Source organism: Astatotilapia calliptera, chromosome 8 (genome assembly GCF_964374335.1).
Source record: "Astatotilapia calliptera chromosome 8, fAstCal68.1, whole genome shotgun sequence".
In the NCBI taxonomy this organism is placed as follows: domain Eukaryota; kingdom Metazoa; phylum Chordata; class Actinopteri; order Cichliformes; family Cichlidae; genus Astatotilapia; species Astatotilapia calliptera.
Genome location: NC_137429.1, coordinates 14,116,241 through 14,133,916, shown reverse-complemented (window position 1 = coordinate 14,133,916; position 17,676 = coordinate 14,116,241). Strand labels below are relative to the sequence as shown.

At 40.9% G+C, this 17,676-nt stretch overlaps 1 protein-coding gene across 1 annotated transcript in view; it reads right to left on the bottom strand.

Moving 5' to 3' along the window:
• The window catches only part of nrg3b (neuregulin 3b), a 201,595-nt gene that overhangs the window by 91,508 nt on the left and 92,411 nt on the right, over nucleotides 1-17,676 (bottom strand). Inside the window, exon 2 of the mRNA XM_026163089.2 lies at nucleotides 10,448-10,583. Within this exon, the coding sequence (XP_026018874.2) occupies nucleotides 10,448-10,583 (136 nt within the window). The remainder of the gene's footprint in view (nucleotides 1-10,447; nucleotides 10,584-17,676) is intronic.

Sequence of the window (17,676 nt, the reverse complement as noted above, 5' to 3'; positions counted from 1 at the left end):
AGAAAGGGTCTCCAGTATGAAGAGTTGGACAGCACCAGGGCCCGACATGGTTCACGCCTACTGGCTGAAGAAGCTGACTGCACTCCACGAGCGTCTGGCAGCACAAATGAACCAGCTGCTAGTTAACGAAAGACACCCAGAATGGCTAACTGAAGGCCGGACGGTCCTGATCCCCAAGGACCCCAAGAAGGGACCGGTCCCCTCCAACTACCGACCAATAACCTGCCTCAGTACTACATGGAAGCTCCTGTCAGGCATCATATCGGCTAAGATGAACAGGCACATGGGTCAATACATGAGCGGGACACAGAAAGGAATTGGCAAGAATACCAGAGGTGCAAAACACCAGCTACTGGTAGACAGAACAATCAGCCGAGACTGCAAGACCAGACTGACCAACCTGTGCACTGCCTGGATTGATTACAAGAAGGCCTATGACTCAATGCCCCACAGCTGGATACTGGAATGCCTAGAATTGTACAAGATCAATGGGACCCTAAGAGCCTTCATCAGGAACTCAATGGGGATGTGGCGTACAACACTAGAGGCCAACTCCAAGCCCATAGCACAAGTTACCATCAAGTGCGGGATCTACCAAGGAGATGCTCTGTCCCCACTGCTGTTCTGCATAGGCCTGAACCCCCTCAGTGAGATCATTAACAAGACTGGCTACGGATACCGACTACGGAACGGAGCAGTTGTCAGCCACCTCCTGTACATGGATGACATCAAGCTGTATGCCAAGAGTGAACGAGACATCGATTCACTGATCCACACTACCAGGCTATACAGCAATGACATTGGAATGTCATTCGGACTGGAGAAGTGTAGTCGGATGGTAACAAAGAGAGGGAAGGTAGTCAGAACTGAGGGGATTGAACTACCAGAAGGCAACATTGCAGACATAGAGGACAGTTACAAGTACCTGGGGATCCCGCAGGCAAATGGGAACCATGAAGAGGCCGCTAGAAAGGCTGCAACCACCAAGTACCTGCAGAGGGTCAGGCAAGTCCTGAGGAGTCAGCTGAATGGTAAGAACAAGATCCGGGCCATCAACACATACGCCCTGCCCGTGATCAGGTACCCTGCTGGGGTAATAAGCTGGCCAAAGGAGGAGATAGAAGCCACTGACATAAAGACAAGAAAGCTCCTTACCATGCATGGAGGGTTTCACCCCAAGTCCAGCACCCTGAGGCTGTACGCTAAGCGGAAGGAAGGGGGCCGGGGACTGGTGAGTGTCAGCACCACAATCCAGGATGAGACAAGGAACATCCAAGAATACATTGGGAAGATGGCCCCAACTGACCGAGTGCTCAGTGAATACCTCAGGCAGCAGAAACCCAAGAAAGAGGAGGGAGACGAGGAACCATCATGGAAGGACAGGCCCCTGCACGGTATGTACCACCGGCAGATAGAGGAGGTGGCTGATATCCAGAAATCCTACCAGTGGCTGGACAAAGCTGGACTGAAAGACAGCACAGAGGCACTAATCATGGCAGCACAAGAACAAGCTCTGAGTACAAGATCCATAGAGGCTGGGGTCTATCACACCAGGCAAGACCCCAGGTGCAGGCTGTGTAAAGATGCCCCAGAAACAATCCAGCACATAACAGCAGGGTGCAAGATGCTAGCAGGCAAGGCATACATGGAACGCCATAACCAAGTGGCCGGCATAGTGTACAGGAACATCTGTGCCGAGTATAACCTGGAAGTCCCGAGGTCAAAATGGGAGATGCCCCCAAGGGTGGTGGAGAATGACCGAGCTAAGATCCTGTGGGACTTCCAGATACAGACGGACAAAATGGTGGTGGCTAACCAACCGGACATAGTGGTGGTAGACAAACAGAAGAAGACGGCCGTAGTGATCGATGTAGCGGTTCCGAATGACAGCAACATCAGGAAGAAGGAACACGAGAAGCTGGAGAAATACCAAGGGCTCAGAGAAGAGCTCGAGAGGATGTGGAGGGTGAAGGTAACGGTGGTCCCCGTGGTAATCGGAGCACTAGGTGCGGTGACTCCCAAGCTAGGCGAGTGGCTCCAGCAGATCCCGGGAACAACATCGGAGATCTCTGTCCAGAAGAGCGCAGTCCTGGGAACAGCTAAGATACTGCGCAGGACCCTCAAGCTCCCAGGCCTCTGGTAGAGGACCCGAGCTTGAAGGATAAACCGCCCGCAGGGGCGTGCTGGGTGTTTTTTATATATATATATATATATATATATATATATATTCGGGGTGCAACGATACGCAAAATTCACGGTTCGGTTCGTTTCGATACTTTGGTGTCACGGTTCGATATTTTTTCGATACAAAAAAATGTTCATGCCTTTTTAATTTGTCATTTGTTAAAATTATAAATATATATTTTAATTCAAAAGTACAGTTTTTAAATTTAATGTTGCTGAAACAACAAAATCATAAAAAACAAAATCTATCTGATCGAGGAATCACTCATCTTTGGAAAAGAGAGTTTATTACAGAGAAATGGCTCTTTCCAAAATAAAAGCTATACTATTCGCTTCTTCTGGGCTATATTCTCAGCAGCATATTAAACATATCAGGTCCCCATAAGGAGAATCATGTGCTAACGGCTGTCTAAATGACTCGGGTAAAGTTTGTAGCATGCGTGCTTGTTGTTTTTGTCTGCTTTCACTTGTCTTTGCACTAGGATGATGTCGGCGTAAATGTGCAGTCATATTCGTTGTGTTCCCACTAGTGCTGTCAGCGTTAATCTCGTTAAAATGACATTAACGCCATAACGCGGCAAATCCCCGTTAACGAGTTACCGTGGATGGCCCCGTTCGTGGGGCTGGACGACGTCAACACGTTAACAAGCTAACTGCGCTAACGCACTAATTCCCACCGATTGAGCATTGCGTGGCACATCCGACATACTGTTTTACTTTTGTCCATGACGTGCTTACCATCAGGGTCATACGTCACATGAAAACCAAGATAGTTCCAAATGCCAGATCTGAATGAGGGTGGGGGAGGTTCAATTTCAGGTAGCGTTGAGTCAGTTGCCATGTTGCAACGAGCTTAGCTTCTGTCTCGCTAACTTGTGTTGCGCTCAGTGGATCTGCACTTGACAGTGCAGCCTAGGCGGAGTAGTCGAACGCAGATCCACTGAGCGCTCAACACAGACAGCATTGTCAGAAGAAAAGTTAAAATAAATAAAAAATGTTGTATTGTTCGATACATATGCGTACCGAACCGAAAGCACTGTATCGAACGGTTCAATATCGATACGAGTATCGTTGCACCCCTAATATATATGTAACTGGAACAATAACAATAATGCAAACCATTTATATATTTACTCTCATGCTACTCTTCATTCTGTTTCAACTATAAAGCTAACTTGCAGTAGCTTTGCATCATCTTTGCAACACAAGCCAGCCTCTGTGTAATATGCTGTTGAAACAATACCCATACAAGTTAGGATTCATTCTTTTGAAAGGAAGCAATTTTTTTCTTTCAGTGAACATCGACTATTGCTGCTACTGAAATCTGCAAGCAAAACCTTCTATCCAGAAAAGAAATTGGTTTCAACGCATGGGACAAGAACGCAGCAGAAAGAATACTGGTCTGAAAAAGCTGATGTACTGCACACAAGTCCACATACAGCAGCCCGGAATTCATGCTTGCTGTATTTCATGCCCAAAGCATGCACAGCATCCTGAATATTATTCCTATTACTGTGTGTTACCAAACTATGACACAGTGCTGCAGGTGGTGGCCAAAGAACTGCATTGGATTTTCATTGCAACTAATATATTCCGCAATGCCCTCCAACCAAACAAACTCTCTCTGAGCAAGGAGAAGAGAGAGAAAGTGCTTCCAAGTTTTCAGTCATAACTGTATACGCTTGTGACTCTGTGTTGTGAGTGTTACTCAACCCAGAACAGTTAGCATGCACCATTATTCATGGAGTGTGGTTTGTTGAAGTAACTGTCAGGCTCTGGCAAGTCCATCCTGCACTGGCATAGCCTAAGTATCCCAAAATTCTGCAGTAGGGCCTATGTAACACTGAATTCTTCCACTGCAAGGATCACTGGATTATGGACTATCATTACCATGGGCATCCTCTATTCTAGAACAGTACTTAAGGTGCAGTTTTATTCTAAGACCTACACCACTACCTGCCCAACTGCTGTGGTGCTGAATATAGCACTAAGAAAAAGATGACATGATTGCATATGACAGCCATCTCTGCTACACCTCTTGATAATATATTCCTCCTCCTTTTTTTACATGGAGTTCTTTTTTTTCTGTTACAGAATATATATGCTTTCTACCTTTGTGCACTTAGTGAGCTTGACATCTCATGGTAAAAAAAAAGCGTGTTATCGTTTTCATGTGGCAATTCATGTTAAATGCTAAATGTATGAAACAAGTATCTATGAAACAAACAAACACTGAATAAATCTTTTTCATTTCAGACCTATTTGTTAGTCACACTATTAGAAAAAATTAAATTTTGCAAGGAGAATGGGAAGCTCTTTAAGACCGGGAAAAATAGTGGCTGTCTGGTGATTACATGAAATTTCTTTTGCATTCAGCAACCAACTACAAGTGGTTGTGATAACCAACTGGTTACCAAGAAGTTGTATAGCAACACCCATCAACTTCTGGGCAACCTTGCAATTGAAAGTCAAGTCAAGTGTCCAAATCACCCAGTGGGAGGCAATCTGTATGGTGGCCCTGAGAGGTCAAATGTAATGCAACTTAAAAAAAACACCAGCAAATAGAAAAAAGCTGCAAAAGAACACAAAAGGAATGTGTTTTTGGTGTGATAATAATGTGACAGACCAGCTGTGGCAGTGATAGAAACCAAAACGTGAAGGATTGTACTGAGATGTGCTTGAAAGAAGCGGAGGATTCTTTAGTGCTGTGAGGGGGGAAAAGGACCGAAGGTAATATGTGATTTAATATCATGATTTGAATAATACAGTAGATACAGGTTTACTGTTAGCGTGTCACCTCCGCAGCTGAACTCTTCTGTTGTTTTCATTCAACCTCCAATTTGTTTTGTGCGGCTTTGAGGCAGTTTTTTATTCACTGGTCTTTTTCTAAGTTGCAGTGCGTCTGACCTCTCGAGGCCACAGTAAACAATCACTGGCAAAGTTCACAAATAACTGCAGTCCAGTTTAAACACATACTGAACACATTATAATCAATCTGAGTTAGATTGTGCAACTTGTCTGTGACACATTTCTTTGGAGTTGGGGACTTGATTAAGCTGGTTGCCAACTGATTGTAGTCTGGTTATATGCCTATATGAAAGCAACGTGAAAAGTGCCTCATTTGTGGTTAATTTGCAGGAACTGCAGAATTTCAGTTTCTTAATTTCATAGGACAAAGTTTACAAGTTCATTGTACATGAATGAATTAACTTTTTCATGCCATTGTTTTCCAGCTGCTGTTTTCCCTAATGTGACTGCAGCATAGCACATACCATTTACCATGGTTGGAGTTTGAGATAAATGTTTTAAAGCTTCATCCCATCCAGAAGAAAAGATACCCACTTCAGTATTTTGGTCATTTGCCTGCGCCACTAAACCAAGTAAAATTTTTGGTCCCCTTAGGAAAAACGGGCCGCTGATCTATCAGCAACATTAAAATCGCTGACAGCTGAAGTGAGTAACATTGATCATACTCAATGAATTGTTCTGCACGGAAATTCTGTGCCCTGGAACTCATGTGGATGTCAGTTTTCCACCTCCACATCCCCATCATAATGCCACTGCCATAGCAGGACAATGCGCCAGCCACGCCCCAAAAACTGACCTGGGAAAAATGAGTTCAAAGCAATAAAGAGTTCAAAGATTTGATCCAGCTTTCAAAATTGCCAAATCTCAACATAATTAAGCATTCAAGAGATGCCCTGCAGCCACATTCATGGAGGTCCCAACCTACAGTCCACATGATCCAAAGCATCAGCTGCCAAGAACCCAGTGCCAGACACCGTACCCAGAGGTCCTGCGCTCTGTCCTGGCCGTCACAGCTTTTCCAGTAGTGGGTCTACAACATATTAGGCATGTCACAGTAAATGCCAAACATGTTCTGGTTTGATCTGTGAGAAATTCTTTTGCCATCTTCTACAAATAAAAGAAGAAAACCTTTTGTAAGGTTTTTTTTGTTATCTCTTTTGTGATAATCCTGAATGTGACTAGGCTGTCATGTGTTGAGCCTCACAAGACTTTTGAATTCTTGTACATTTATTGTACAAAAGGCACGGCACTGATGTGAAAGTAGGTCTTAAACTCGCATTTGCATGTTTATTTTGGGAGCCTTATTAGCATTGGCAAACATGAACATCCGGCAGAGTGGTGGGAGAAGGGGCTAGGAGGAGGAGAGCAGAGGAAATGTTTCATAACAAATTAAATTGATTCCTAAGTTCAAAACGGTGTTTCCCTACAATAATTCAAATGTTTAGAGACGATTCTGATATCTTTAGCTGTCACATGTTGGAAAATATCCAACCGGCTCTGAGGCCCTGGAGGTCTGGAAGAAAGCATGACATCAAACAAGGCAGCGATCTTTAAACCTTTCCTTTTTCTGTATTTTAGTGGGAGAGGTCACAGTTCTCAGATCAGGACACTGATCTGACTTTCCTTGAAGGGCTGATCGATCATGTGCGAATTTACTTTCGTGAACAATATCTGTGACAGGAAGAAGGCAAGAAGATAACTATGTATAGACTATAAGACGAAGATGATGGAATAGCAGCGTCTTTATGTGTCTTTGTTTGTTTGTGGGGTTTTTTTTAGCTTTCAGCTGGTTGTTATGGTTTAATCCTCAAAAAATAAAACTGCGGGCCACCATTTTCAGCAAACAAGCTCACACAAGCTTATTGTACACTACAACTTCAGCATGAAATGACTGAGTAGAAGATCAAACGTAAACAAATAACTTAACAAGCCATAAATGCAGCCACACGGTTGAGGAATCTGTGCATTAAACAGGAAAGAAAGTATTTGTAAATTTTGGATTAACATTTGTTGTCACAAACAATGGGATGTTCCTGCTGTGAATATTTAAACACACATTTGCTGTATTTCATGTAACTTTCTGTATCATTATAAGTTAAAAATTATATTTACGTTTCTTAAAATGCATTTTAAAACATCTGATTTCAACTTCAACTTGCAAATTTTGTCTTTATGTCACCGCGCTGCTTTGAACTTGTTGTGACCCCCCCAAGAGCTCAGAAATCACCTTATGCAGCTTTAACGAAGAATGGGAGTTTTCATTTATTCCACATGACTTCCTGCAAGCTTTGATGTAATTTCTGTCTTAGATCAGAAGCCCACTTGGACGCCCCTCCCAGTAGCAATATCATTAAAACACAATCCACTTGGCAGTGATTTATTTATTTATTTATTTATTTTTTGAGTGAAATGATCATATTTTTTTCTGACTTACTGCTTGGACTTCTCTCTGGAAAAAAACAACAACCTTTCAATAAAAGTACTCACAAACCTGTAATCATTCTTTCACACAACAGGCACTCCGCTGTGTCTCTAGGTCAGGCCCTCCAGTCATTCCTGAGTCCTATATTCATCATTCAGCTGTCGCTAATTATAGCCCAGAGTGTAGTTGCAACAAGTCTTCAGGGTGTCTTGATGCTGTCACACAGGTGACATGCTCGAAATTATTGTAGCTGCCACAATAATATGACATGAAACACACACTGCATTGAGCTTGCATCATTTAATAATTCCCAGCATCAGCTGTATACTTTTTTTTTAAGTTAACACAACTTATAATTACACTATCAACTAAACTGCCAGTATATTCTGAAATAAGAATAATTTTACATTTAAACACTTTCTAGTCATTTCCTATGAACATTATGCTTGTTTTATTTCATATTTCATATGTTATATTTTACAATACATTGAATATTGAATATTTGGCTAAAACCTGATACAGAAATTTGCAAATTCGTCAAATTCTGTAGCTGTTTAACGTCTTAACAAAATGTTATCAAGAATCACTTTTTTTTCTCATTTACGGAAAACCTTTTAACTAAAGCAGCACCTTGACTCTCTACCTCAGTACTCAGTGAAATTTCGTGACATGTACATTCCAAAAATCCAAATAAATGTTAGGCCCTCACTGAAGGCGGTTCTGACTATGAAACGGGGATCGACAGCTGCCTGTTCCAGCTCAAGACAGCCTTCACCAGATTTGCAGGTCAGATGGGTGTTGAGGCGCAGCGAGAAGCAGAATGTGACAGGATATCCACACAGAAGCTGTGGGGAGAGTGATGGAGGGCTTCTGCAGGTTCACCTGTGCCTTAACAAGATTTCTCTGGGTCCTATGGAAGCCTTGTCACAACTTTTTTCCCTCTAGGTAGATATTGATTGCCAGAGTCTCTCCTTTGGCACAGCTGAACTGAACAAGTAAGTTTGGACTTTGCAGATATTTAAATCACAGACCAAAGGACGGCATCGTTGCAAAAAAATGAATTATGCTCAGTAACCAATATCCAGTAATGGGTCATTTAAAGCCAGAACTGATATTTAAATCAGACTTGATTAACCACCCACATTGACTTTTTATAGCCAGTTTATGTTTTTTTTCCCCTCGTAAAACATTGTATGTTCTGTTTTGAGAACACCAGTCAATTCTTTAAATTTAGCTTCCAGGGAGCCAGACTTTCTTGTAATAGTTTAAAGTGGACTAGAGCAATAATTCTCCAGGCTTTCTAAAGATCTTTCAGAGTTTGTTCTTTGACCATTTTCAGGTTTTTTTTGTTCATTTGTTAAATCACTTAAACTAAACTGTTAATCATTCAGGCAGAGAAAAGGTACCTAACTCCAAGGATGAACCAGCGTTTTATATATAACAGACAACAAAGAAGCCATTTTAAATTGTAACTTTTGGCACTTTGTTACTAGGAGCCTGCCACAAAAACACATAATTTGTCCCAATTTCAAAATGGCAAAGATAACACACTTTGGCAGGCATAATTTTTTTTGCTTCAATAAGGTGACTCCCAGACAGCTGTTAGCTAAAAACGTGGCATATCTCAACACTATTTGGAGTGAGTCCTTTAAAAGATTTAGGGAACTTCGGGACAAAAGAAATGGCAGCCCTAAAAGAAAGTCACAGGTATGGCACATTACAAAAGAACTGGACTGAAAAATCAGACACAGCAGGTCTTACAGACTGCTAAATCCAAACTGTGTCCAACAAGTATGGAGGATGTCAGGAGTGAGGGCGGTGCAGCCATCTGGAGTTGCATTTTAGTCAATAGTTTTGAGCATTTTTTCAAATTGGAGTTATGAATGCAGAAAAGCACCGCCAGATTTTGATCCACTATGCAATGGAAAGCTTTCACTGCCGACGGCTTCTTCTTACAAGAGGAGTGGAATGTCCTTCAAGAAGAATAGTTCCTGAAGCCTACTTAAAGAAATTACAAGAAAGCTTGCCGAAGAGAGCTTTGTTGGAGAAGAAAGGTGGTCATTCAAGTTTGTTAGAACTGTAGAAACTCTGTTTTGTGTGTGTGTGTGTGTGCAGATAGATCAATAACCTGCTTCACCTGTGGAAATAGAAACAAAGAGGTGGCTCAAGACTTCTGCACAGTACTGTATAAACAAGTGATACTTTTTATCTATTACAAATGTGAAGCAAATTAATTAAACTGCATGAGAGAGACACACAGTAGATGCTTTCTGATGCAGGTGAATAATTTTTAATGTCAAAGGCATTAAAAATACCCTGGGGCTGCATTGATTTCCTCAATAAGTTTAATTGAGTTAATTGACACCAGTTTACTTATTCCTGTCTGGTTACATGATGTGTCAAGGGTGTACTTGCTTGCTACCTTTATTTATTCTCTTGTGCAGTCACAGAGTGAGTGTCAGGCAGAGTAAAACAAAAGGAATACAGCAAAGATGATCATGTCACAAACGAAAGGCAAAAAAGAAAAATCAAGGAAAAAATCAATTTCTTTCAAGTGAGATCAAAGAAGGATATAACAAGAGCTGCTTCTTAACACTTACCATTAAAATGTGGTGCAGACTGAGGGGCCATGTCAGACAAAAAAAATTTTTCCAAGCTTAATACGGAAGGAGAAAGGCATTTTATAAGATTGCTATAATCATTACTACTTTTGTCAGAGCAAAGTGAAGACAGAGGTTTCGTCACGTTCACTGCTCCGTGGTTGAATCTGCAACTTTTTTTCAGAGAATTAGCATCTGTTCAGCTAAAGTATATCCGATCCCTCTTCTAGTGGTTCAGGTGATAACAGATCTTAATTTATTGTGCATTTGCACATTGATCTTCCCGTTTCATGGGTTTCATCACTTCCAGAACTAATTTAGCTGGACTGAGTGAAAACGAGTTGAGACTAGTGAATGAATTGTTGATGGATTGGGGGGGGACAAAGAGCGTTTCAGTGCCGAGACAGAAACACGGTGCAGCCTTCAAACTCACCTGCAGTGTCTGTGAACCCCAGCCACGGTTTCAATGATCGAACACTCTCCCTCATTCAGACAAAAGGCTAGGTCCTTGTCTTCCACACATGGCTTGAAGACCTCCGAACGAAGGCTGGGATGTGTTGGGGCGAGTGCTGAAGAAAGACAAGAGGAAACCAATTTAGTTCAAATTGAACAGTTTTATATATTTTTTAAAAAATCCTCTCATTCTTTAGCAACTTAAATCGACAGGAACATTTTTCTAAACTTCTTTCATGTGAAGCGGCAAATGTCATTCAGCAGCAATTTACTTATTTGTAATGAAACAACCACTCTTGTTAGATTGGAAGAGAAGATTTCATTCCTCGCTCCCTTGCGAATCTCAGTGGGCTAAAAGCAAGATAGCCCAGGGAATGATTGTGTTTTATTAAGGACTGATTAAAATTGGTGTTTTCAGCTTGAAGAGACAAAGAGAGGAAAGTAATGATGACTGAATTAACACTTGCACTGTTTTTGGTGTATGTGCTCGCATCATTATTAAATACCATGTATTATGCCTGCTTTTTTGTTGCAAATGAAGCCGTTTAACCACAACTTCTAAGTGAAATTCCCGTTCTGCTGCTTTAGTAAACATAGCTGAAAAACCCGGGAATATATTAACGAGGTAAGGCAGAGAGATGTGAATACGTTAGCGCTGCGCTACCCAGAGACACAACACAGAGTGATGGGCTTGGTGATGCAACTTTGATTTTCTTCTTCTAGTCTGACCCTGAGCTGCTCTCACATAAAGAGCATGGCTGCTGTGTACGAGCACCGCAATGCAGGGTTCTCCACCCTGTGAAATATGCACAGCTGTCAGACATGTCAGCACCACAACTATTACGTGCAACCACGTGCAAAATTTGTCCAAACACTATCAGAATTACCCAAGCACACATGTGTGTGCACAATGACACAGAGCACTGGCAATTGGATTGACTAGTATTATACCCCAATACCTTGCCAATACAACTGGATTACTCATCTGATTCTGCTTTCATCCATTTATGTGGTGCACAGACACACCTTTTTAACACCATGTTCTGGTAATTGTAATTCCTTTTGTATGAAGCTCCCACATCTTTCATGCCTGATCCTCTGTACGCTGTGCAGCACGCTTTGGCTGGCAAGTGGCATTTTTACAGCTGTGCCTCTAGTCACCATGCGCACACGGAGGGCTAAAAACTTGATAATCTGTTTGTTGTGCCCCAGTGTCCAGTTCAATCGATGTTTTGTTTATGGCTATTGATTGATAAATCTGGGGCTCTTGATGTAAGGCCCAAGAGCTGATGAGAGATCAGAGAGAACACAAGGAGATATGTGTTGCTCCTGAGGCTACCCGAGACTCTTCTATGTCAGAGTAAAAACTTTGGAAGACATTATTTAAACTACTTATTGTGGCGGTTTAAATGTAAACTCTTTAGTAGTAAAAAATACCACTGGTATCTTATAAGGTAGACACAAACACAGTAGAAAAGTAAAACATTTTTTTACTCTACAAAAGTAGGCCTCAAACCAAAGTTGACTCTTTCACTCTCTAGGCTTTAAAAGACACAGGGATTATATGGTGTATTATTAATTCCACAAACTCCCAGAGTGAATCATTAAAAGGTTATCTATTCAAAGATGTAACTTTATTAATAGAAAATAGAACACAACGTCCCCCTGTGGTATGCACATCCCTCACAATAATTGTCACGGCTTTTAAAGCCTCCTGGATATTTTATTCAGAAAGCAGCAGACAGTGACTACACGTGAGAAGTACCACAATTGATATTCAAAGACAACACCCACTATGCCAGGTCAGTGGTTCAGCTCTAAGCATGTGAGGCAGAGGGTTCCAGCTAAAGAGGAAATTGATTTTGTGCTGTAAGGCTAACCGTTGATATATTTACAATAGAAAGCCAAGGTCATCCAGATACCAAACACCTCCAAGTACCTGCAACACAAGGAATCCGATCTGTGCTGGAAAAAAATCAAAAACTTTATTCTTCAAAGTTGCCATTGTATTTTATGCGAAGCAGTCTCTACAGCAAGCTTTTCCTGATATATCATTAGTTTATCATTTCCTGCATGAGAAGTGGCTCAAGCATAGCACTGCTTCCAGCTTCCAGTTTGGATTCGGGAGACAGACACTATCTCTACTTTTAAGATTAGTCTTAAAACTTTCCTTTTTGCTAAAGCATATAGTTAGGGCTGGACCAGGTGACCCTGAATCCTCCCTTTATGCTGCCATGGGCATAGGCTGCAGGGGGATTCCCATGATGTTTTTCCTTTTTAGTCACCTTTTTCACTCACTTGGTGTTAGTAGACCTCTCTGCATTGAATCATACTTGTTATTAATCTCTTTCTGTCGCCAAAGTGCGGCTCATAGGGGCTCATTTGATCGTTGGGTTTTCTCTGTATGTATTATTGTAGGGTCTACCAGCACCTTGAGGTGGCTACTGTTGTGATTTGGCGCTATATAAATAAATTTGAATTGAATTGAATTGAATTCTTAAATCCCATGTTGGTAATGGAGCTGAAAAGTAGGAATTGACACATACACATATATATATTATTTATTCTCCAAGAGAAAAAGCTCTCAACAGCACAGTCCAAAAGCACCTTCTGTATACTATTTCAATTTTTCAGACAGACAATGTGTCAGTTTCACACCCAGAAGGGGAGAGGCTGACATAAGCTCCTAAAATTAAACATATTATGGCAAAAAGATTTCCATAATAGCTGATTTTCAAAATTTTGTGTGGGCTGCAGTGATTCATCCAAACCTATAAGATGTGGCAGTGAATGCAAGCATTTCAACACGTTGTCCGTTTCTTTAAAATACAATGAAAAATGTCTCACCCGTCAATCTACAACTACCTAACAAAAAACAAACAAACAAACACATAGGTTTTTTTTGTTAAAGTCTTTAAGGATTACATCTACTCTCTTAGCCCCCTTGTCCAAATCAGGAAACAAGTCATCTTCAGATATGTTCGTCCTTGAGCGGTACACGCTGTCAATTTCTTATGGGTTTCCATTTCATCATCCTTGACAGGCAAGAATTGGTTTCAAAAAAATCTGCAGCATAGCAAGCACAACTCAGGGACTTTTGAATGAGCACATGTCAAGCTGGAAACAAGAGCAAGTTAATAAAGGGATTAGAGGGTTTCTTGTTATCAAAACAAGAAAGTGATAATCTGTGTTTGAGTTTTTGGATATTATGTTTACTGCATTGCCATTCCTTGACATTCAAAGAATTAACCCTGAAAAAGTCTGTGTAAATTCGTTGGCTGGTACAAGTACTTTAATGAGTTAAGGACATTTTTCATATCAAACCAGTAGTGGGAGCATATCACACTTTTTTCAAATTAATCTTCATCTTCATTATAGAGGTAACAGCTGATAAATGAGGTGTCCCTCGCTTTTAGTTTTTATTAAGATTTAATGTCATGACTAATTATGACAACCACACAAGTTAGTATGACGTTCATTTATCAACACTTTTAATGAAGCATTTTACAAAATAACCCCCCTGCAAAGCAAGCCTCTAGCAAACTCTATGAACCTATGTATGCTAGGTAGCTGTAAAAACCATGGTGGAAAATGTGCTAATAAATGGCAGCTGCAGTGGGAGCATGATTCATCCTGGACTCTTTGAAATCATTTTCACGTCTCTCACTCTCCCCGTTGCACAAAGGCAATCCAGATTGCTCAATCCCTTGGTAACTTTCAAGGAATCTACTGGCTGGGGATCACAGATTCAAATGATGCTTGAAAGATCAGAGTTATCTGGGAAGAATACCAAGGCTAGTGCTTTTTCTCTCCCTCAATACAATTAAGTTGAAGTGTATAACTTCAGTAAGTTCAAGAATTTGCACATAATCGTTCTTCACATTAGAAAACATGCCGGGAATGTAAAGATATGCTGGTCTAAAATAAATGTAAAGCAACTCCACTTCCATAACAAAAGCAAAGTCTCTGGAGCTAACATTTAAACTGTGCAATTCAGACACATCGTGACTTTAGATGTAGTAAAACGGAAAGTTGGTGTTATAAACTCGGGCAAAGTCAGCCTTCAGATTATATGCTACACGTTGTAGCATCCACATTGGCGTGAAAAGGGGGGTCTCAGGGGTTTCTGCAGTCCTGTGCAAAGCTAAGTACACCCTTACTGCTTCCATAGCAATTAAGAGGGTAAGTAGCAGCCAGGCACTGCCAATCTAATGCACTTCATTTTTTGGATCATCAGCGAGTGTGACTACCTCTATAAAAGCAAAGATTTTGGCAGTTTGCTGGTCTGGAGCATTCAGGTACGTGTCAACACAATGCAACAGTCTTCCCAGCAATTTTACCCTAAAAGTCAGAGCAACTGCAAAAACTGCCTCAGTTAGCATATTAAATGGTTCATTACAGTATAATTAGAAATGTACTGAAGAAGTATGGCTTGTCAGGAGAAAGCCTCTTCTTTCTAAAAAGATTATGGCAGCATAGCTAAGGTGTCCAACGTTTTATCAAAACAAACCACGAGACTTCTGGAATAATATCATTTGGAAAGACAAGAATCAAAGTGGAGATGTCTGGCCATCACAAACCCATCACAGCATATCAGCACAAACACCTCAGACTAACTGTCAAGCACAGAAGTGTAGAGATGATGACTGGGGCTGGTTTTGCAGGCACAAGACCTGGACATCTTCTAGTCATAGAGTTGACCATGGACTCTTTATACCAAAGTATGCTACAGTGAAGCATGAGGGCATCTGTCCAAGAGCTAAAGCAAATTAGGTCATGCAGCAGGTCAATGATGCAGCAGAATGGCCAAAAAAAAATCTAGGTGTTGCAATGACCCAGTCCAGTCCAGACCTCGAATAGATGCTGCGGTGGAACCTGAAGGAATATTGTTGAAGAATGGTTCAAAACTCCTCTACAAGGATATACAAGCTGATAAAGTCATGCAGAAAACAAAAAATGCAGAAAAAGGTGATTCTAGTAGCTATTGAATTAGATTGCGTGCTTAACTTCTCATGACTATAAAAAAGCTTTCTGGGGGTAACTAACATCTACAATGTTTGCCTTTACTCTTTCATAGTAAGCATAAAATAATGTTCCATAACATAAGCATCATTCTTAACCAGTGCACTCACCTTGACATATGAAAATTTGACCTGCCCGTGAAGAATGAGCTCTAACACCGTTTTTTTCAGGCAGGTAGAATTGTTCTGCATCACTTTTCAATGCCCTATAATTATCTTAAATGGAATAACTGGAGAATGATTCATTTGTAATGGTTTGCTGCTGTTATTGTCGGTGGCATATGTCACTTCAGTTTCACAGTGCCATGTTCATTTTTTAGTTCCAATGCTTGAATCCCCTCAACTGTTAATTATAGTGCAGCTGAAAGCTGTGGTTATATATTTCGATTTTTGCAGCTTAGCTTCAAATTCACATTGTGGCATCATCAACTTTAAAAAAGGAATTGCACTGTTCTGGTCTCCATATTTAGTATATACTCTGTAGACATTTGCAAGACTTTACACACAGTGCAGTGGAATGCATAAACACCAGCACGTCTCATAGTATAGACAGCATCTTTGTTATATACAACACAAGAGACAATTCTATTTACAACTGTAGCATTTTCCTTCTATGGCTTCCTTCTAATGCGCTCATTAGTGTTCTTGTGCTGAGTCTCATCCCTCAGGAGACTGTGGTTGGGAGAGAACCAGCTGTGTTTACTGCAGCACACATCAAAGAGGGCCTTACAACGTAAAGGGAAAGTCTTAAGGGGGCCTGCTGATTGCCTACCCATCATGCACTGCTGCCTTTTGGACAGAACCATATTCAAGACTGTATACAGTAGAGTGCAGTGTGTATGGACAGCACAATGGCTCTGACAATGCCATCTATCATAATGGTTTGGTGCTTGGATTTTTTCCCTCGGAAGCAGCACTTTAAACTTTGAAGCAAAAATATATATATATATAATAATAATTTCTGGATTAATTCAAGGGAGAATAAATACTGATTGCACTGCTTTTCCTCATGGGATACATTAAAAGCCCAGTAGCTTATGCTTATCTCAAGATTCAAGTAACACAATAAGTATGAAAAATAGATAAACCAACTACATTAAACAACGCTTCAAAGCTTTTGCAAATGTATGTAATATGGAGGGCAATATGAAGGGAGATTTCCTTCTTTGTGAGAGTTTTTTGTGGTGGGTGGATCAAGGCAGTTAATCAAAAATGATTTTCAATTGTTTTGTTTTATTTAGATTCCAATGATGATGTGCTGTATGCACGTCTGAGCTTGAATAAGCAGGTGAAAAATATTGATTTGAATAAACATAGCTTTGGTAGAGAAATTAAACATTCCTGTCAGTTGTTATTGATTAATAAGTAGTGTAGGGTTTTTGCCTGCTACCAGAAGCTTGAGAAAGAGAATCTGCGGATAAAGCTGCTGGACCTGAGCCATCATTCGCTCTTGTGATGGCCCGTGCCAGTGTCCGAGATGAGCAAGGCTGCCCTGGGCCTTGCTTGCTTACTGTGGAGGAGGCTGTGGACACTGACAGTCGCCCTTGTGAAATGAGACCCATTATGCAAAACAGAGTAAGTCAGTTTTGTTTTCAAGCACTGTGAGACACAGAGTTGTTTTTTTCTTCTTGGATTTATTAACTCTCCCCAAAGTAATTTATTCCATCTGCAACATATGATACAAAATATGCTATATACTGTTTGTTACATAAGCCTAATATATGCATGGACAGTGAATACAGCAGGATGATGAAAAGTACAAACTTTAGCCATTTATTTTTGTCATAAAAAAGCCCTGATGAACACATACTCAGCTACAGGTCAGAGAGACAGCAGAGGTCACACTCGTACACAGGCAAATGCACATACATACTGAACTATGTCATGCATGATCATAAGATTACAAGCCTTAGGAGACCTTCTGTTCCCAACATGACAGAAAACAAACAGTCGTTGACCCCCGGGACAGTTGGTTAAAGGTGGCAGTCACTATGTGTAAGCAGGGTTGAAGAGCACAGGGCCTTGGTTACCATGACAGCCCAGTGACAGGCACTTGGTGGACCATTTGTCACAGGTACTCAGGCCGCCCTTCATTCTAGTCCAATGTGAACTGACCTTAAAGTCCCAAAGCTGTGAACCACTATAAACAGTGTGCAGTATTTGGTTCATAATGTAATAGAAAAATCCA